The 22362-nt window shown below is 32.1% G+C and overlaps 3 protein-coding genes across 3 annotated transcripts; 2 read left to right on the top strand and 1 right to left on the bottom strand.

Annotated features, from left to right (window-relative positions):
• The first annotated feature begins 8214 nt into the window (after positions 1-8214).
• On the top strand, positions 8215-10653 carry LOC25499056 (probable LRR receptor-like serine/threonine-protein kinase RKF3). Its single transcript, XM_013594207.3, has 2 exons — positions 8215-10332; positions 10536-10653. Exons 1-2 carry the CDS (start codon positions 8358-8360, stop codon positions 10544-10546), a joined length of 1986 nt encoding a protein of 661 aa, XP_013449661.1. The 5' UTR covers positions 8215-8357; the 3' UTR covers positions 10547-10653.
• A 4802-nt stretch (positions 10654-15455) lies between these two features.
• On the top strand, positions 15456-19558 carry LOC25499057 (sugar transporter ERD6-like 7). The gene is made up of 18 exons (XM_013594208.3): positions 15456-15753; positions 15910-15972; positions 16223-16312; positions 16422-16481; positions 16570-16635; positions 16727-16792; positions 16904-16979; positions 17106-17170; positions 17273-17365; positions 17485-17565; positions 17768-17852; positions 18035-18078; positions 18169-18231; positions 18327-18386; positions 18470-18523; positions 18627-18686; positions 18943-19057; positions 19202-19558. Exons 1-18 carry the CDS (start codon positions 15577-15579, stop codon positions 19315-19317), a joined length of 1434 nt encoding a protein of 477 aa, XP_013449662.3. The 5' UTR covers positions 15456-15576; the 3' UTR covers positions 19318-19558.
• A 273-nt stretch (positions 19559-19831) lies between these two features.
• On the bottom strand, positions 19832-20544 carry LOC25499058 (SKP1-like protein 1). The gene has a single exon (XM_013594210.3). It carries the CDS (start codon positions 20472-20474, stop codon positions 19995-19997), a length of 480 nt encoding a protein of 159 aa, XP_013449664.1. The 5' UTR covers positions 20475-20544; the 3' UTR covers positions 19832-19994.
• Between the last annotated feature and the right edge of the window lie 1818 nt (positions 20545-22362).

A 22362-nucleotide genomic window follows, 5' to 3' on the forward strand; every position in this document is an offset into this window, starting at 1 on the left:
GATAGAATATTAATGATTGTAGAACCAAATAACCAATGACAAATCCAACAAACTTCCCCATCCAAAATTTAAATCTAACTAAAAAGAGAAGGGTGTATTGGACCGCATTACTGGTGATAAGACCAAAACGGTGTGGTATAAGTGGGGCTGAGCTTCAGCACACGAGTTAGTTTTTGGAGTAAAAGTTAAGCTAAAATTCTAAGATATAAAGGTGGAATTTGAACAAACTCCTCCAATCTATAATTAAAAGACTCACAAGAAACAAAAACGGGAAATTCTTTAGGGTTTATTTGGCAAACTGCATATCAGATCTTATAGTTTGTGTTTGGGTTAATAGTGCTTTTCAAAAATCAAAATTTTTTGAAAAAAAATAATTTAAAATGGCTTATTAAGGGTGTTTTCCGGAAAATAAAAATTTTACGAGAGTGTAAATCAAACCGAAAATTTTATAGGGGCGAAAACCGAAAATGACATATATTACAGGGGTGAAAAAAACTATTAACCCTTTATGTTTTACTAGCCTCTTGACACGTGCGAACTATCGCACGGGTACTACCGAGAAGAAGTTAAACGAATAAGTCGCAACAATGTAAACATATATCGTTAATAGAAGTTTTAACAAATTTTAAAAATATGTTCCCTTCTACGACAACAATAGCAACAAAATGGAATGGTAGCATACATAAAAAAATGGTTTGAACTTTAATCCTCAAGATACATTACGAAAGAAATCAAAATGTCTTTGAAGGACATGAATTCAAACACGTTCCGAGGCACATTGCTTGCATTCACCCCAGTAAATCTCGAATTTTCCATCATGTTAAGTTTGTACTTGTGTGGCAAGAGTTTGTAATTCCCCTCGTTAAATCCTACCATGACATTCTCTAGCTTATATCTTCCTCCTTCTTCAACCATTTTTTGAATCGTTGGCACCAAGTATTTACGAACAGTGGCATGGATTCGTTCTCGCTAAACAAAAATGACATGTTATTAACATAAAACATAATATATGTAATCGTAGTGGCATATTGAATTAGTGTTTTTTTTTTTTTATACATGAAGTTTATATAATATACCTTCTCATTGACCAATATCATGTTCATGAAGATGATCTCGTATTGGATTTTCCTTATCACGGATGAGCCATATATGGGTCACACGTACAATCAACTTCAAGTCCTTCTTCCCACCTGTCTTGGCTGAAATGGGGGTGAAAATGTTTGTCATCTTATCAATTGAAAGAAATTGTTGTTTTTGCTAAAAGAACAAAAAAGTTGTATTCTCACAACTAAGTCCCACTTATATAAGATAGTCTTAAAGGAAGATAACACTTGTAGGGTTTTGGTTTTGAAAAAACCAAAATAACGTGCATGGACATTAAACATCAGCAGCACACTAATTAATATGTCAATGAACATAGTCTTCTATTGGTAATAATTTCTATTCATTGCAACCATAAAAGCAATTACTGCATAATTAATTGTAATGCATTATGACGTTTCCAATTTCAAAAGTTGTTAGTGTCAATCATAAATACCAATAGTTGACATTTGGCATGGACATTGATTTACTACTTAATATTTATATCAATGACCTGAATTTTCGATTAGCAATAATAAGTAATAATTAAGTTCCATCAATATTTGAAACATGAAAGGTTATGAGATCTACGGCCGAGATGTAGGAAGTTGTTGGCAGATGGGATTGACATTAATTACGTATTAGGGAGGAAAAATGAGGATGAATTAGGGCTAACATACCAGCTTGATAATAAAGGATAAACTTATTTGACTAAAAAAAGTAATTGTTTGGTAACCATTACTTTCTCATGAGCTTTTCTAACTTATAACATTTTTTTATAAGCTTATAGCTTAAATGTGAGTCAATTTCTTAAACTACTTTCAGTTTGAAAATGCTAGTCAAAAGTGACATAATCAAAGCAACTCATAAATACTTAGAAAGCAAGAACTGAAAAACCATTAAACTTGTATTTTCAGGTTCTATATATCTTTCTTAATGTGTTGTTTACTAAACGAACCCGCTAGAGTGGAAAAACCAACGTACATATATACTCCAAGGAGTCATATACTGATCACATTAACAATTTTTTTTTTTGAGGCATTAACAACATCTTATAGGCGAAAGTAACAATGCATGTAGTGGGTAAACAATATGGAGAATAACATTATTTGCACACAAATTTTGACAATATTAACATCGTATGTGCTGTTAATATTTGATTTAGTCCTAAACCTTAAACCCTAAAAAAATTATAACGCCTGAATCAGAATTTTGACAATATTAACATCGTATGTGCACCCTAAACCCTAAATCTTTAAAAAAAAAATATATTAGATTCCTTAAATACATTTAATTGTACATGTGCTCTTCTTTTTTTTTTTACTGGTATACATGCTTCAAGAAAAAAGCTTGTAATTTAGTACTACTATTTTTCATTTTTTCTTCAGCTACATACGTACACATTGTACGGAATTACTCTATTCTTTGTTCATATTTTTTAATTTTGCTTTACAATACTCTTTGTTCATTTTTCCTTTAGAAAGATGTCAACAAGATATATATTTTCTTCCCTAAACAAAAGAATATATATTTTCTATTGGACACAACCCAAGCTTCACTGTTTATGTTATGAAATTTTGACTTAAGATAAAGTCGTGGACCTAATTCCATCATGCCTGCAAAAAATATTATGCAGTCAATTAATATAACACTATCTTATTGTTTTGTCTATCTGCAGAGTAATTTGACCACATGCATTTGGTTTGAATATAATTGACTAATCAAAGATGTGTTCTGATTCAGTCCTGGCGGTATAATTTTTTTTTATCAACTTCTTCTTGAATTGCCTATAAGCTATAAGCCAGTTTCAAATAAAATAAGCTTAAATTATATGTATGTCTCAGTTTGGGTCTGTATAATTTGAGCGTCAAAGTTCACCAGTCACTCGATGATTTTCTTTTGGATATGACCCTAATTGAAAATATAGCTTAATAGTCAAGATACTAACGTTGGATAATGTCCTCATATTTAAGATACTAACGTTGGATAGTTGATGAGAGAGCGATTTTCTAGATAGTGTCTTAAATTTTTTGTTGTACTAAAAAATGTCAACCTCTTGGTTTCAAGAAAGTTCAACCGTTGAATCACGTTCGATGATTCTGTTGAGCAAATCGTCGGATATAGTGTCGTAGAAATATATGAAATCAATTTTTATTTTTTAATCAGGTAGTCTAGTGGCTATAATTCACTTTTTAAAGTGAATAAGTGGGATGTCCAAGGTTCAAACTCCGACCCCTGCATATAATAATGCATTATCCCTACTAATCGAACTATGTTCACGGAAAAAATCAAATTATTTTAATTTAAGCACATCCTCATAAGCTATCATAAAAATAAGCCGAAAACAACTTAATCACACACATCCACAAATTGTTTACATAAGTACCTAAACAGTCCTACAAATGTTAAAATATATCAATTCAAAGTGGCCCATATTGTATAGATTAGAAAAAAAAATGAACAAATTAATTTTGTCTGAACAAAGGAATGAACAATATTGTATTGGACTCTGACGAGGTTCACAGCCTAATTTGAGTTTTAGTTATCTAAGTAAATGTATTTAGAATTCTGCTCTTCATCCAGCACATTTTACTCGCGTCCTGCACTGTTTCCAAATATAACTCTGTGCGAGTTAAGTAACGCCGCAATACTTAATATGCGCACCTTATAATCTTTGCGTGACTTAAGTCGCGCATCACTGAGCCTATGCACGAGTTAACTTGCGCAAGTTGACCGGTGGTAAAAACTGAAGCACAAACGTTTCTTGGACGGTAGTCAATGGTTTTAATTGGATTTTACACGTTTTTCTTAGTTTTTCACACGTTTTTGGACCTCATTAAGTGCCATATACCTTATACCACCTATAAAACCCTCACATACTTCCTTTTTTCCTCACATTTTCTCCTCTCACTCTCTCCCCCTCTTTCTCTTCTTCTTCTTCTTTGTTTCTATAGTCTCTAGGGTCTTTATACCCCTTTAGGTAAATACCAGTGGCTTTTGGGGGAAATAATGGTCTGTTAGGTTAGGGAAAAAGACATCATCCCTTGAGATAAAATTAGGTTTGTTTCCTTTTACTCCCAAAATCTTTTTACCATGGGTAAAATGAATCAATATGAGGGTATAAAAGGAACCAAATTTAAATTTAACTCAAGGGGTCTTGATGTCGTTTTCCCCAACAGGACGGATCACTATTTTCCCCAAGAGCTATTGGCATATACCGAAGAGGGTAAAATATATGTATTATATAATGTAATGTTTGAATCATATTAATAAAATGAGAGTTATTTTTATTAATTTTGTTTTTTATTTGTATTTATTTTCGTATTTATTTTATGTTTATACTTATGTATTGAATAAATGAATATTGAATAAATAAAATCGACTTTATTTTCTAATTTTGTATTTATTGAATAAATAAATTAGAATAAAGTGACCAAATAATTTAGAATAAAATAAAATAAAATAGAATTTATGTTTAGACTTTGCGCCATATTGACTAAATAAAATAATTTATCGAATCATATTGAATAAATAAATTATTTTAGACTTTGCGCCATATTGAATAAAAGTAAATAAAATAATTTATTGAATCATATTGAATGAATAACAAAAAAGTAGCAACTTTGCGCCACTTAACGTTCACACTAATTTACACTTGCGCCACTTAACATGCGCAACGCTACTTAACTTGCGCACAAATTTACACTTGCGCTAGTTAACTAGTTCATGGGCAGTTTGGGCATGGCTGCAGGGTGCGAGCAAAATGTGTTTGATGAAGAGCATAATTCATGTATTTACAATGAACCATTTTCTAAATTTAAAAATTTCAACAACCATGTGCAGGGGTTTGTCCGATTAGTCGAATCCCAGACCTTACATATATTATGCATTATCCTTATCAACTGAGCTAAACTCACGGGGACTTAGATTTATGAGTTAAAGAGTGAAATAATGAGAGAATTTGATTTATTTATTTTTTTAAAAAGTCTTGCCACAAAATTTTCACATACTAAGTAGAGAATATGAATAATGCGGGTTCAAATCCGCATCTAAGCCTATATTATATGTTTCAACAGCCTTTTCTTTTACTTTACGAGTTGTGCTTACAAAAGAGTTTGATTTTTATTTCCGATATAGTATAGCAAAAAATAAATCATTTTTCACATTATCAATTGTATTCAAAGACAATGTTTCAGAAGTTTCCTTCACAATATAATTGTTTGAAATAGAGTGCAACGTACGCCACAAATTTATTTGATTTCAATTATGTGGCTAATGATTTCCTCAAAAAAAAATAAAAATTATGTGGCTAATGATAGCATCAATCACATTATTCATGGAGCTTTGGTCGTGGATAATCCGTGTATAAATACTGTATATGGTGTTTACCCATTGTAAAGCTATGTAAGGGTATTTATGGGTTGGGTCAACCCAGAAAATCCGTCAAACCCACTCAAAAAAATTTAAAAAATGATTTGGGTTGGGTAATTGGTGTGTATGGTTTTCAAAAATGGAAAATCTGTAAAAATAAATGGGTCTTGGATAAAACCAGATTCAAACCCAAAAAACCCACTTACTCAATAATGTTAATATTTTCTATCTTTATTTTCATAAGGTAAAAGAAACTTATATTTTCAAAACATACGCATTGTACCCTATATATTAAAAAGGCTTAATTGCACTTTTAGATCCATATCTTTTCAAAAGTTGCGGTTATGGATCCCTAACTAATTTAAATACAAAACAGCCCCTATGTTTTGATTCTTTGACAGTTTTGGACCCGCAGTCCATTGTTGACTCGGTCAACGCTGACGTGGCACCCTAAGTAAGGTGCCACGTGTCAATTTTTATTTTTATTTTGCCTTGGGGGTCCAAAACTGCCAAAGAATCAAAACATAGGGGGCTGTTTTGTATTTAAATTAGTTAGGGGTCCATAACCGCAACTTTTGAAAAGATAGGGGTCCAAAAGTGCAATTAAGCCTATTAAAAATTAAAACATACTAGAGTTACAAATTAATATGTTGCACTTTTTTATTATTTTGATACTAAAGAAATTTTATGTCATGCAACTTTGATTTGTTGCAAGTGTTACCTAAAACTTTATTTTAGGTAACACTTTCGTCCTTTATCTTTTTTGATGAAGTTTATTATTTGATATTCTATGATGCATAAAATTATAGTAAAATAAGTTAAACATTTTTTTTAAGAAAATTAAAAAGTAGAGTATTATTTTAAAACAAAATTATGAGGACTTGTCATTTAATATTAAAAAAAATAGAAAAATAAGTTGGGTAACCCATTACCCAATCCAACTCAAAAATTAATGGGTTTGTCCAAACTCACTCAATAGTATAATATGTGATTATTTTACATCACCCAAACCGGAGTACTCTATATAATTTGGTTTTGAGTATGGCCAAATCCACCCACGAACACCATAAAAAGTCAAGTCATCGGTGCATTATGATTTTCATAGTGTTCATTGACTTTGTGATCTAAATTCATGTGTATGTCGCCTACATAGGAGTGGAATAATTGTCAAGAGCATCACTAACAAACAATATATGAACAAGCCCTCATACAAGACATAATAAACCAAGCATATGGAAGTGGGCTGTGATAGGTTAGAAAACATATAGAGCTAGTTTGAACTTTGGATGAACTTTTCAACAAAATACTTTTCAAAAAGAAAATTTAAAGGCAAAATTACACAATTAATTCCTAACTTTATTTTAGATAACGCTTTTATCCTTTATTTTTTTTGTCACGATTTAGTCCTTTATGTTATAAAATAACAACATAGTTATCTTTTTTTTATGAAAAAATAATAAAAAAAATCATCAAACTCAATAGCAAACGTAAATCTTCATCATACAAGCCTAGAAAATCAAATTTCTTTGAAAAAAATTTCATAAAAAATGATAAGATATTGTCATTTTATAACATAAAGGACTAAACCGTGACAAAAAAAAGATAAAGGACGAAAGTGTTACCTAAAATAAAGTTAAGGGACTGATTGTGTAATTTTGTCAAATTTAAACGTTGAAAAGTGAATGTTAATATTTTTTTTTCTTTAAAGCGAAAACTCAATTTGGTTTTTGAATTGACTCAATTTAGTCTTCCATAAAAAAAATATATCAAATTCGTTCTTGACATTTTTAAATCGAAGATCAATTAATCGCTTAATTATAATAAGATAAGGACTACCTTATCATATGTATAAAAATGTTATGTACTATTTTAGATATTATTTCGAAAAAATGACTAAATTGTACCATGAGAAAATTGTTGGGATCAATTCGAGTATAATTAATTATTTCTCTCATACTACTTACAATATTCATTATCTATCTAGGATGAGTTGTCAACTGTCATGCTTTGTTGTTTTTGCTGTGTACATGCTGGATTAGTTTGTTAGGCTTCCAAGTCACTGGAATTGGAAACCCAAATGAATTAGGTGGTTTAAGTGAGGAGGTAGTTTTTTTTTAAATCCAAATTAAACAAAAAGCCATGTTTTTTTCAAAAAAAAAAAAAAAAAAAAAAACTAAAAGAGCAATGATACTACCTACCCAGATAAAACATGGAAGGGGTTGTTAGATACTATATTTTTTTTATCATGTCTTCTAGATGATACATATTAGACCATAAGAAAAAGAGGAGTATAATAAAGATATATACTTTGAAATGGGTCAATGGTCAAAATCACACAATTCTGCAGTAGTGGAGTGTTTACAAAGAAGTTGGCCTGAGTAGCTCCCGAAAGCAACGTGCCTCGATCGGTCACTCATCACTATCAGTCAAATGTGTGTTTAAATCATGGAAAATATACTAAACAGTGCACATAAAACATTTGTTAAAAAGTAAATATAGAAATGGTGTTGGAAAATGATGAATAAAACTTTATAAAAGTTTCAAAAATGATGTTTTCATTGTACTATTTTTAACTTTGTTAACCATGTAACAATTATCATGGGAAGCATATTATTCATCTGTCACTTATTAGAGCCATCTTTACAATTTTTTCGTCTTGGAGTAATGAAAACATAGTTAACACCAATAAGCACAATTAGTATAATTAAAAACACATTTATTTGGTGGGTGAATATTGATCAAGGTCATGAATAACAAACTCCACCATAGTCAAAGTCTCAAAATTCACAAATATCGTTTTGTCTCTCTTTCTTTCCTTTTCCCTTCCAAATGCTAACTAAAACTCATCAAACCTTTATCACTCACTCTCACCAACACTTTCCATTTCCACTTTTCTTCCATCTAAAATGTCCCTTCTCTTCCATTTCCTTTTCCTTCTCCTCACTTTCCCCTCCATTTCCTTCTCCGCCACAACATGCCCCCTCAATATAACCATCCTCCGCCACATCGGCGACGGTTCAACACCTTCCATCTCCTCCGGCACTACACAGTGCCAAACCGTCCTCCAAGCTCTCCATCTCGTCCAAGCTGACTACCTCCGCCGCACCGGCTTCTTCGTCCCACCTCTCAACGCCTCCGAAGCATGCTGGTCATCTTTCCAATCTTTCATCGATGAATTTCAACCTAATTTCGATATTCGTTCCACTTGCGGTTTTCAAACCTCGTGGATCTCACAAGGTTGCCTCAACATGACAACCAAAGAACAATTTGAAAAAAAAATTGCTAAACCTGCACTTCTATCTCTTCAATCGAGTTGTAACGTTTCTTTTGACAGAAACGATGCTTGTGCTCTTTGCACACCTAAACGCTCTGTAGCGCTTACTTATTTGACCGAAGTTACCGTCAGTAACGTCTCCGATTGTAATTCTTACACTGCCATTTACGCCGCTTCACTTTCCGATCACACTAGCGTCGGAGCTGCTAACTGTTTGTTTAATCTTGATTTTTCTTCTTCGTCCAAATCTAGTAACAAGAATCGTAATCTTGTTATTGCACTTGTTACGGTTTTTGCTTTCTTAGGATTGTTGTTTATTGTTGGATTTTGGTTTTTTCTTAAACGGAGAAAGAGTATGAAAGAGAAGGTGAATCATAATAGGACTGAGATTGTTGTACGTTTAGGTTCGGGTTTGGATTCGATGAATCAGAGTACTACTTTGATTAGGTTTAGTTTTGATGAGATTAAGAAAGCAACTAGGAATTTTTCTAGGGATAATATAATTGGGAGTGGTGGTTATGGAAATGTTTATAAAGGTTTGTTGAATGATGGAACTGAAGTTGCATTGAAAAGGTTTAAGAATTGTTCTGTTGCCGGTGATGCTAGTTTTACTCATGAAGTTGAAGTGATTGCTAGTGTTAGACATGTTAATCTTGTTGCTTTAAGAGGTTATTGTACTGCTACTACTAATTTAGAAGGTCATCAGAGGATTATTGTTACTGATTTAATGGAGAATGGGAGTCTTTATGATCATTTGTTTGGTTCTTCGAAGAAGAAGTTGAGTTGGCCTGTTCGTCAGAAGATTGCTCTTGGCACGGCTAGGGGTTTGGCTTATTTGCATTACGGTGCTCAGCCTTCGATTATTCATAGGGATATTAAAGCTAGTAATATACTTTTGGATGAGAAGTTTGAAGCGAAGGTGGCGGATTTTGGATTGGCGAAGTTTAATCCCGAGGGAATGACTCATATGAGTACTAGAGTCGCTGGAACTATGGGGTATGTTGCTCCTGAGTATGCTATGTATGGACAGTTGACGGAGAGGAGTGATGTGTTTAGTTTCGGTGTTTTGCTTCTCGAGCTTTTGAGTGGAAGAAAGGCGCTTGAAACGAATGAGGATGGTCAACCCTCTGCTTTCAGTGACTTGGCTTGGTCGTTGGTTAGAAACAATAGGGCCTTGGATGTTATTGAAGATGGTATGCCAGAACCTGGTACACCAGAAATTCTCGAGAAGTATGTGTTGGTTGCTGTTTTATGTTCACATCCACAGTTATATGCGAGGCCAACGATGGATCAGGTCGTTAAAATGCTGGAGACAGATGATGAAGCAGTGCCATCAGTAGTGGAAAGGCCAATCCCTTTTATTGCTGGGCGACTTGATATCGAGAAATCTGCTAGCAGTAACTCGGGTCAGCTCTGCAGTCCTACTGGTTATCAAGCATATACATTGCAATTACAAAGTCGCCGCGCTTCTACTTGTAATGAAGTGGAAGAAAACTCGGAACGTGCTTCTAATTGTAAGGAAGAGGAAGGAAACTCGAGACGTGCTTCAAATTGTAAGGAAGAGGAAGGAAGCTCGAAACGTGCTTCTAGTTGTAAGGAAGAGGAAGGTAACTCAGAACCCAAGTCTGTAAGTAAGGATTGAGATTGAAGAAATATTAAGATTGTATTCTACTAGTCTGTATCAGCTTGATTTGTTAGTATATTTAGATTTTAGATTGTATGTTTTCTGAAGTGTTTTCTGTTGTAACTTGTAAAGCTTTAAAAGGATGTACAAAAATTGTTTTTCACTTTTGTTTTTTTCTTTCTGTAGAATTGATTTGATGGCAATAGAATATTATCAAGTTTTGCATAGTTTGATGAAATCAGATCAGGTGACACTTTTAGAACTTATTCCTGCCAAATATGACCAATAACAAGGTTTGGCATGTCATGCTGTCTCATGAATTTAAGGATTTCTTTTAAACTGCTGGTGTCATCGATTGATAAAGGGCATTGTTGACAGGTATGTTGGCTTAATTTCATACTACATTAATTAGGATAGTCAAATGGTAAAGCTTAGTAATTAGGTTGTCATAAATGTCTGTTAAATGTGTGTTGCAACTTGCAACCATTTTGTCTCGAGGCCATGATGTATATGCACCTTCTGGACTCTAATAGTATAAGCAACTTGCATGTTAATAAAAAGCGGTAGGTTTGTCCACAATCCTAACTAAACTAATAAACATCTGAATGTCGTGATCGGAGTTTGAATCCCAATTCTTTCACTTGTGTGTGTGAGTTTTCAATGACTATTGTCATTTGGTTCATGTAAAAAAAACAAAAGGCTTTGGATTCCTTTTTGGTCATCAGAAGCGAATGATCTTTTTCTTCTGGGCACAATCGCAAATAGGTTATTGTAACACTTGAGTAAGCATAAAAATAGAAACTAAAAAAGACAATTGTTATGAGTTCACAACTAAATTAAAAAATAATTAGTATGTAGATAAGGAAATTTTATAATTATGGGTTAATCCAGGTGGTCTATGTTTGATGATGGGTTGGATTATTCTTATTCTTGATTACTTGTCCAACTGGTTTTTTTTTGTACAAAAGAACTTGACCTCCCAACATCATTGGCCACAATAGACATCAAAGAGCTGGCAAGAATATTATTCCGTAGTTTGATTATTAGGATTGTAATAGGTGGTGTTAACATAAAATAATGTGTTATTATTGGATAGATCTTGTAGACAGTAGATTGAATAATATTATTATATAAGTATTGTTGTACAAAAAAAATTATATGAGATTTTTTTAGAGGAAAAAAAAATAAAGTATTGTTAACCGGTGCGGTTAAGGAACTAAAAGTAGAAATGAAGGTTATAATTTACATTTTTTTAACTTTTAAAACATATTTTTATGTCTCCTAATCTTGAAGCTGTGTCATTCAATTTTGCTATATGAGGTTGAGGTAAATGGAGAATCTAAAATTCAAACCGCAGTTCTTATATATTGTATTGTCGCCGACAACTAAACTATGTTCATGTACATAAATATAAAAATCAGAGAAGCTCTAGCGGCCGCCTTTTTGAGTTTTGACTTTTGAACATCACCAAACCCTTGGAACAAAGTTGAAACTTGAATATTGTGAGGTAACTTCATAGAACATTGCCACCCACAATAGACAACACTAGTGTGCCTTGTTGCGTAATAGCTCTAAAGTCTCATAATGTTGGTGATATTATATTACTCACACGAGACAAGACAAATAAGATGCGACAAAGCTTTTTGACAATGGTAGTTTTATTACTTCTCAACTCTATATTTCTGGTAGTTTTAGTATTTTCATTTTATTTCAAAACAATGGGTTTTTAGAAATTTCGAATGTAATTAACTTTTCCAACTTTACTCTTAGATATAAGTAAGACGAATCATGTGTTTTAGTGAAACTGTCCATTTCACAATCCATTCTTATACTGAAGTCCAATATTTCTACTGTCATATTATAGTTTTCATTAATCATTACCACATTGTCACAACCAACAACAGTCCATCAAAATTAGTAGCTCTTCTAAAAACTTACCTTGTTTTTTTCCTCGTCAATTTGTTCCTCCCAGCTTAAAAGTTTAATTTTGAATAAGTACTCAATTTTTTCTTTTACAATTTTCTCACGGCTCAATTAGTCTCTTACCAAAAATAATATGCAAATTAGACAATAACATTTTTATATGCAGGACAAAGTAGTCCTTGATTCATTATAATAGAGACTAATTTGTCTATATTTTGAAAATGTAAAGGAATAGTTTGATATTACTTTTTGTCAGATACTAAATTGAGCTGCAAGAAAATTGTGAGAGACCAAATTGAATCTTTAGACTTTAATTTTTCTTCAATTTGTTCTTACACATGTATTTTTTATTTTTTATTTTTTGCAAAGGCTCACTAATGAAAATGAAGGAACATTTTTATTGATAATATTTTTGGATAATTATGTACAAAGGTTATAATGTGTATTTAATAACACATATACGTCCAACGGTTATGTTTAGAGTATGAAGAAAGGAGAATATATTAGCATAAATCAAGGTTGAACAATTTGATTTGTTTTTACTCCATGCCGGACCGTTCCTACGATATTGGAGACCCGGCTCTGAAAGTAAATATAGGCCTCTAGAAGAAAAAGAAAAACACAAATGTTTTTAAAGAAGAAAAAAAATGTTTTTTTTAGAGAATAATTTTTGTTGTTAGAGCTTTGTTATTTCATACCATAAGTATGTGTCAAAAATTGCAAGAAATGCTCTAAAAATTAAAAAGAAGAAAAATAGTTATTTTGTGTTTGTAAATAAGAACAAAAAATAATAATAATGTAAATAAGAACAAAAAAATTATAATTATAGGAAAAACCCATTCCTGTTTGGAGTTGAACTTATTCAATATATTTACGCGTTACTTGTATATATATATATGTTTCTCAGATGTATTATATTTTAAAATAAATATTTTGGGCCCCAAAATTTAAAAGACCCAGCTCTGCAGAGCTGTTTGCACCCTCAAAGGACGACCCTGACTCCATGAATTCATGTTCAACATTTTCTGAGATTTTCTTTCAATTACTTGATATTATGTCATAATTCCTTACTCTGTTTGACTTCATTTGCAACAATTAAAGCATTCCTTTAGGTGCTCGTGTTTGAGTTGTTAGTGATTTTTAAAATAATGGAATCACTTTAAAATCAAAAGTTTTAACTCTTCACCAAAAGCAGGAACTCTTCATGGGAATCATTCATATACATTGTAACCTTTGGCAAATGAGTGTTTAATGAACCATAACATCAATTCAAATCAAATGCGTGTTTTCTCTCATGTGAATGGACATATAATGCACTATAAATACTTGACATTTGGGCATTAATATGGACATACAAATATAGGAATTATGTTACATGAACAACATAATTCTCCCACATTCTCTTACTCTAAATCATCCATCAATTCTCTGATGCATTAGCGAATTGCTGAAACCATATATCTGTAAAATATTGTTAAGAGATACGCTTGATGTGGTTGTGCAATACACATCAAGGAACTCATAGTATCATGAAGTGGATTCATCGGTCATTCTTATTGCATCCAATATACAGTTATTGGTGGGGGTGAATTGAAGCTATAGGTTAGTATGGGAACCCGTGCGCTTTAAGTTTTACATGCATAATCATTAAAAATTTCAGGTTTCAAGTCCAACAGTCTCTTTCCAGCAATCAAGTTATATAACATGGGTTCCTAAGAAATGCTATCAACACATTCTTTTCAACATTTTCTCTAACACCAACTTTCTTATCGTGTGAAACTAATGTGTGACTCGATTGAGGAACTTCCCAAATAGAAAATGAAAATTTGGAATAGAAGAGGAGAAAATTCGATGCAGAGGGTACACTGTATGGAAGTGAGGATGAGAAGAATCTAAGAGTGTATTTGGATGAGGTAATTGAAAATTTTTAAAGAATTTAAAATTCTAGACAATTCAAATAATTCAATAAAAATGCTTTAATTTCTCAATACTTTTGTTTGGATGGAATAATAAAAAATTTCATTGTCATCATTTTTGGGCAACTTTTATAAATTTTAATTTTTTGGGCCAAATTTGAAAATTGAAATTAGGGGTCAATTTGTAAATTTTGATTTTGAGGGGTCAAATTATATAATTTTAGAAAAATTTGGGGGATCAATTTGAAGATTTTGCAGAATTTGAAAATTTATAACAATAAAGAAATTTAAAATTCGTAGTTTTTAGATGTGATTTGAAATTTTCTAAATTTAACATCAACAAAATACTTTATAAATTTATATTATTTTAAAAAAATTTCAAAATATTATCCAAACAATAGAATTCAGCTCAAAGTAATTCCCTCAAAACATTTTTCATCCAAATACACTCTAATGGTTAAAAGTCATGGTATATTCCTTCAAAAAAAAAAAAAGTCATGGTATATTATAAACCACATATTTCACTTGTCAAAATGTACGTTAGTTCCTTGTCCTCTCAAAGTCCAGACATGAGATCTAGTTGGGCAACTTATCACGAATGCGACCAAAAATGCCAGCCATGTCTGGAATGGTAAGTGTCACGTTTATTCACAGTGGTTTGTTTGTTTGTATATTGTTTATCATAACAAAATATATTTAAGCTGAAAAAAAAAAAAAAAACTAGGGATTCAATTACAGATTATTTAAAAGATCATTGATCTAGTTACAAACTATTTAAAACAATTGGGGGTCCAATTAAAAATATTTCTGTTCAAATATTTACATATAAATTATTAACAATTTCTTTCTCAGATCTAACCATAAAACACCTTTCAAAAAAATTTAACCATAAAACTTGGTATTGAACAAAATTTAAGGTGAAAGAATGATGTCCTAGTTTCAAAACAGAAAATATACCTTAGGACTCAAACAATAGTTACAACGGATTTACATGTAGGCGGACCTGAAATTCGAAACCTTGAGGTACAAAATAACCATTGGGTAAAAAAATTGTCATTTTACTACTATAATATATATTAAATATTTGGAGTTTAAAACCTTTTAATTTAGATTTTTTTTAGAAAACTTTTTAATTTAGACATTATTTAAAAATATTTGTATAATTTATAGATTTGCAAAGTAATTATTAATTAAACATAAATAAATTGCATCTCTTCTTCTTCTTGTTTTTTTTTTTTTTTTTTTGAGTGATTGAATTACACTCCTTCAACATCAATAAGAGCAAATGCTTAGCATTTGAGTCATTTAGATATTTCCTATAGACTTGTGTCTCTATCATAGTCATCAATACTACCAAGGAACTAAGATTGTACACACAAAGGTTAAGAATGAAGATGGATATCAAAGAGGATGTGGAAGGTGGCAAACAGAAAGGAATAAGAGAACCATTGATAGGTGAACAAAACAACCAACTTGTCCATGCAAACAAAGATCATCATCATCCATGGATGGTTTACTTCACCACATTCATTGCAGTTTGTGGTTCTTATGAATTTGGTGCTTGTGTAAGTCTTTACTTCTCTGTAAATCAGCAATAAGAAGCACTATTTTAGATCAAAATCAGTTAGAAGATTCTTGATTGCTTGGTAATTTAATTGACAAAGTTTTATAGAGTATGTGTTTAATTTCTCTTTGGAATTGTTGTTATTTTGTTTTTTCAGGCTGGATATTCATCTCCAACTCAAGAAGCTATTAGGAAGGATCTTAGTCTGTCTTTGGCAGAGGTAAGCCAGTAATGATTGAAAAATTGATTTAATTGCATGTACCTTAGGATTAGATTAATGAAAACATACGAAATACACTGAAAATGGTAAATATACAGTTGAACCTTGGCTGCTAGTATAAGCAATTTGCAGCAAGTAATACAAACAATGTTTAGAGGCAGAAAACTCATGTACTCAAAAAGTTTGTATAACTTTTACTTAACGGATTTGATGTAATTTTCTTTGCTTTTTGTGGATTGACTAAATGCAGTACTCCTTGTTTGGCTCCATCTTAACATTTGGTGCGATGATTGGCGCAATAACAAGTGGACCTATTGCTGATTTCGTTGGAAGAAAGGGGGTAATTTCAGGAAAACGATGCTAGTTATTTTGGAATTAACTTCCGAATTGTTAATCATCTTTATTATGTGGAATATTCATAAAAAGTTTGTTTTGGAATATATATGCAGGCAATGAGAGTGTCAAGTGCTTTTTGTATTGCAGGGTGGCTTGTTATTTACTTTTCTGAGGTACTTTCTTACTCCAAAACTTACGTTATTTTTTTCGCCATAATGATACTCCAAATAACATCTGAACTTTTTTTCCTCCCTTTCATAGGGTCCAGTGCCTTTGGATATTGGGAGACTAGCTACAGGATATGGAATGGGAGTTTTTTCATTTGTGGTTGGTTTTAGTTCTATTTATTCAATGAAATGATTCTCAAAATTTCATTTTTAAACTGTTGACTTTATATTTGATGTGTTACATATATAAGGTTCCCGTGTTCGTAGCAGAAATTGCGCCAAAAGAACTCCGAGGCGCCCTGACTACCTTAAATCAGGTATATTTTTCTTACACATTGTATCTTCATGATCACGATAATAACTAATATATACGTATTTGCATTGAACTTAGCAAAGACATATAAGTTTGTTTTCTGCTTCTTTTGTAGTTCATGATTGTTACTGCTGTATCCGTGTCATTCATAATTGGAACAGTACTTTCATGGAGGGCTTTAGCTATAATTGGTCAGTTTTCTTTGCAATTTGAATATAATTCAACTAAGAATAAAACTATAAGAAGAACATACACAATTTAGAACATTATAAATTAATTGAAAATTTTCAGTACTAAATACGTGTTTGCAATTGCAGGCCTTATTCCCACTGCTGTGTTGCTTTTGGGTCTGTTCTTCATTCCAGAGTCTCCTAGATGGTTGGTAAGAAATAAATTTCCATAAAAATGTATTCAGAGGAAAATATGCAGTGGCTATTTAGCATAACATCAAGAGTACCAAGTACCAACCAAATAATGAATGCAGGCAAAGCGAGGACACGCAAAAGATTTTGTGGCAGCATTACAAATACTACGCGGTAAAGATGCTGATATATCTGAAGAGGCAGGAGAAATTCAGGTTACTGTGTGTAGTGTTGGATATTATTATTATGTAGCCTTGCCTTCATGCACAATATTGAAGACAAAGAATTCCAAATATAATGCAATTAAGCCGGTGTATATGTCACTGCCACACAGGATTATATAACTAGTTTAGAACAGCTCGCGAAACCGAAGGTGCTGGATTTGTTTCAAAGAAGATATTTGCGCTCACTCACGGTATGTAGCTATAATTCCACTCTGGATATCAGTTCATTTTCTTCAAGAATGTGTACGATGGACTACTATGTTGAGAGGTGGAAGATAAAGTATTGGTTGAATATGATAGTTTATTTTCCACTTATCATGTTACTATTCTATTAAGCAAATCTGAAGTGATTTCCATTCAAAATTTTCATCTTCCTATTTTCTTCATGAGTAGATTGGAGTAGGGCTTATGGTCTGCCAACAATTGGGGGGAATCAACGGAGTTTGCTTTTATACTAGCAGTATTTTTGATCTAGCAGGTACTTAATTCTGTAATTGGAACTCTTCATTCCAAGTTTAACACCCTCATACTTTCTTGCATATCACTTTTTGCAAGTAAACTATAGCTCAAAATTAAAGTAAGTTTTAAAACTTGAATAACCTTCATGAAGCACTCAAATTTTTTATTTTGTTTTGGTTTATTGGTGTATTTTTGTCGTAGGATTTCCTTCTGCGACGGGGAGTATAATATACGCTATCCTTCAGGTTCTTATTTTTAAATTAACCAATAATTCTTGGAAAATCTGATTTGTGTTTCCCCCGAATCCAACTCAATCATGATTTTTATTTTCACAGATTGTGATCACAGGTGTTGGAGCAGCCCTCATAGATAGAGCAGGCCGGAAGCCCCTACTTTTGGTAAATTCAAAGCGCAAACAACTTATTTTTATTTTCATTTGCTTATCTCCGCTTCATGTATCATACTCTTATTGTTATTTCTTGGTTTCAATTAGGTATCTGGATCGGGATTGGTTGCAGGATGTATATTTACTGCAGTTGCATTCTATCTCAAGGTACATCCCAACTAAGAACATTACAGCTTCAAGTTTTTGTTCCTAATATTTATGTAAAATTGATATCCGTGTGTGAGTAACAGGTTCATGATGTGGCTGTGGGAGCAGTCCCAGCACTTGCGGTAACCGGCATATTGGTATGGCTATATTATCTTTCTCTGCTGATGCATTTTTTATATTTATCTCATAAATATGAATTCATGCTCCATGTAACGTTGCTCTTTCTACTGCTGATATTAGGTCTACATAGGATCGTTTTCAATAGGAATGGGAGCAATTCCATGGGTTGTGATGTCCGAGGTACTCCCCCATCCTTTCTCCACTTTCAGTTTTTAATATCAATAAGATGAGAACAAGAGAAGAGATGCAAATTAGTTAAATAGTTGCTTTTCCTAAAACAAGTTGCACTTAAGAAGCAAATGTTGATCCTCGACTGGAACTGTTTCTCTTTTCTTTGACCTGGAGAGGATCTATTTATGTGTATTACTTTGCTAAAATCAACTTCGAATTTGCCAGTTACAAAATGTGTCCTCTTCGAATTTACCTTATGTTGCAGATATTTCCAGTCAATATTAAAGGGCAGGCAGGAAGCATAGCAACATTAGTGAACTGGTTTGGTGCATGGTTATGCTCCTATACTTTCAACTTTCTCATGAGTTGGAGCTCCTATGGTAAATACTAATACATTATTTTTCAGCTTTATTTCATTTAAAGACTAATGATCACTGACAAAAATTATTATACCATAATCATTTTCCCATTTAGTTCAAGAAACCAATAGAACATGCAAGTTTACTTTTATTTATGATTTTCAGGTACCTTCGTTCTTTACGCTGCGATCAATGCACTGGCTATATTATTTATAGCTGTAGTAGTCCCAGAAACCAAAGGTAAAAGCCTTGAACAATTACAGGCAGCCATTAACGCGTAGGAAGTTTGCGATTTGCGTAGTGTTAAGTGGAAATTGGAACAACAAAGGATGAAAGTTGATGATTGAATTGAAACACTAGCCTTGTTTTTTATAGTCTGTTAGCTTCAATATTTGATGATTGCATTCACTATCTTAATCAAGTATTGTTATGAACTTTTTTTGACTTAACTGAACAACTTAGGCCCCGTTTGGATCGAGCTTATGAAAATTAGCTTATGCAAATAAATAAGCTTTTATATTAATTCATAAGTTCTCGCCAACAAATATTGTATCTTAATAAGTTGTTTTTTCTATAAACTATCTTAACAAGTTTATGAATAATAAATAAAAGATTTTTTTTTGTTTTTTTGCATAAGTTGTTTTACATAAATTCAAGATAAGATCAATCTAAACGAGCCCTTATTGCAAAACAACAAACCTTAGATGACTAAATTTATTAAAACATCTGGAGGTATTTGACCTAATAATAAATACTTGATTCATAAAGAAATTCGATAAAGAATAGAAAATTTAGTGAAGGTCAAACAAGAAGAAACATATCCAAGCCTAAAAAAACCAGAAACACAAACTAGAAGAGAACACATCCTATACTAATGAACATAGTAAATAAACAGAAAGGTAAACAAAACAAAAAGAAACATAAAGCATAATAAATCCAAATTGCACCCAAATTTAATTCATTCAAATGCCCATTTGTTTTCTGCACGAATTGCTGCTTCTTCCTCTGGACTGAAATCATTCTTGATGTTAAACATCTCACGCATTTCCTCGGGCGTCTTCCCTTTCATCATGTCCGCCGCAGACTGGCAGGTAAGATCCAGTAGACTCTTGATATCCAAGTAGTTTGCAGCAAGGATGAGTTCAAAAAGCGTCTCCTTATCAACCTTAACGAAATCAGCATCCCAATTCTTAAGATATTCTTCTGATTCTGAAGGTTTTTCATCGGCACTCGCCACCTGCACATGCTTCTTGCAGTATTCAATCACCTTCGCTAATATCTTGCCGGTAACGTTCTGAACTGGGATTGCGTTGTCGGCACAATCGTCCTCGATCATGTGCTTGATTGTCTGTGATTCGAGCGCCACCGCCTCGGGGACCTCAAAGATTTCGTTGTCGTAACTCTTCAGGGTGATCATCTTCGTGGTTGTTGAAGACATGGTGATTGGTCAAATCGCTAACCCTAACTCTTTTTCTTAGTAGAAATTTGTGAGACTGATTGAAACTATAATGATATTTCTCATATTTATAGGCGTTTTTCGTATACATACTTTTTAACAAAATCTTCTTAGATTCCGTCAAAAAATTAATATTTTTTTACCACAAAAAAAAAAGTTAATCTTTTTTTGTTTTTGTTGTTGGTACAAGTGAGTCACGTATTCCTTAAAATCGGTTTTAAAATAACTAATAATGTAATACAACCGTTCTAAATTATACGTCAATTTAACATAGATCAAGAAATAAGAGTAATTGTGAGTTTTTTTTTTACAAAAATATCATTTATTAATGGTAAGAAAAATTCAAATTAAAATAATTGAAAAAAGATAAAGCAATGATAGCACATGACATAATAGGAAAATAAACATTCATTTTTTTTTTTGACAAAAGGAAAATAAACATTAATGATTCTTGGATATTTTAAAGTGACATAATTTGCAACAAACAATTTTGTTAGAATGACATATACTTCATTCATTCTAAAATACATGTCACAATCAATTACTGCACACATGTTAATACACAACTTTGATCATTAATATTTTTAATTATATATATAATAAAAAATTATAAAAATTTGATGTTTTGAAAATGAATATTCATTGAATCAAATCAAACAAATCTTAAATGCTAACATTTGTATTTATATATTAGTTAAAAAATATGGTTAAAGTAACCTATAAATAGTGCACATTGTAAATTAGAACGGGAGGAAGTACAATTTTTAATTGATTCTTCCCTCGGTAAAAATAGTAATAATAGATTCTTGTCTACAAGTAACAACATAAGATTCATGATTGTTACACATTAATATGTACATAAGATTCGTTAGTTGGAATTAGAGGCGTAGTTTATTTGATTGGGACTCGGAATTGATGATATTAAGGGTCCGTTTGGTTCGAGAATTAGGAGGGGAAGGGAGGGGAGGGGAGGGGAGGGATTTTTACGGAGGGGAGTGGAGGGGAGATATTTTTAATTAAAAGTGTGTTTGGTTCACAAGGGGAGGGGAGGGATTTTAACAGTATTTTACCGTTTTACCCTTAAACTTAATTAAATAAAAGAAACTGTTTGTTTTTACGATTTCAGAAACTGACAAAGACAAGCACACATCTAAGCCGCTATTTTATCTTAAACTGGCTCATGTATTTTGCTCCAAGCATCATATTGTTTTTTTTTTACAATGAGATGATGAAATTACTCACAATTCACTTTGGAGGAAGCCTCAAGCAGTCGTTGACAACAACAAAGTAGTAGTAAGAGCGGTTTGTACATCTAACAAATAAGAGTGGTAGATTATATAATAATAAAAATTGTTACAAGGAAAATATAACAAAATAATAATAATAATTTTAATCTAATAATAATAAAAGTTGTTACAAGGTTAATATTGAGATTTGAAATTAATTTAAGGATAATTATGGCAATGCAATAAAATTTTAAAGAGATTTGCTCCCCTCCCCTCCCCTTCCCTTCCCTTCTAAAAATTGAACCAAACACTTCAAATTAAAAATCTCCCCTCCCCTTCCCTCCCCTCCCCTCCAAAACTCTCGAACCAAACGGACCCTAAGAGATGTTCAATTCTAATCAAATATATACATATAGGCTAATTTCGTTAATATTATGCTATTTTCACGAACTTTATTGAAAAATTTGATTAATATTTGGCTATTTTCAAGACCTCATTGAAAATTTAATGATATGAGGACCAAATTAATTTGTTTCTACAATTTTAAATTTTCTTTTATAGACAAATGTCAGTTTGTTATTATTTGTTACCGTAGATGGGAAAATGTTAGCAGTCATAATCGAACCCTGGACTGTCTTCCCAAT

The sequence above is a fragment of the Medicago truncatula genome, chromosome 7 (genome assembly GCF_003473485.1).
Source record: "Medicago truncatula cultivar Jemalong A17 chromosome 7, MtrunA17r5.0-ANR, whole genome shotgun sequence".
Classification (NCBI taxonomy): Eukaryota; Viridiplantae; Streptophyta; class Magnoliopsida; order Fabales; family Fabaceae; genus Medicago; species Medicago truncatula.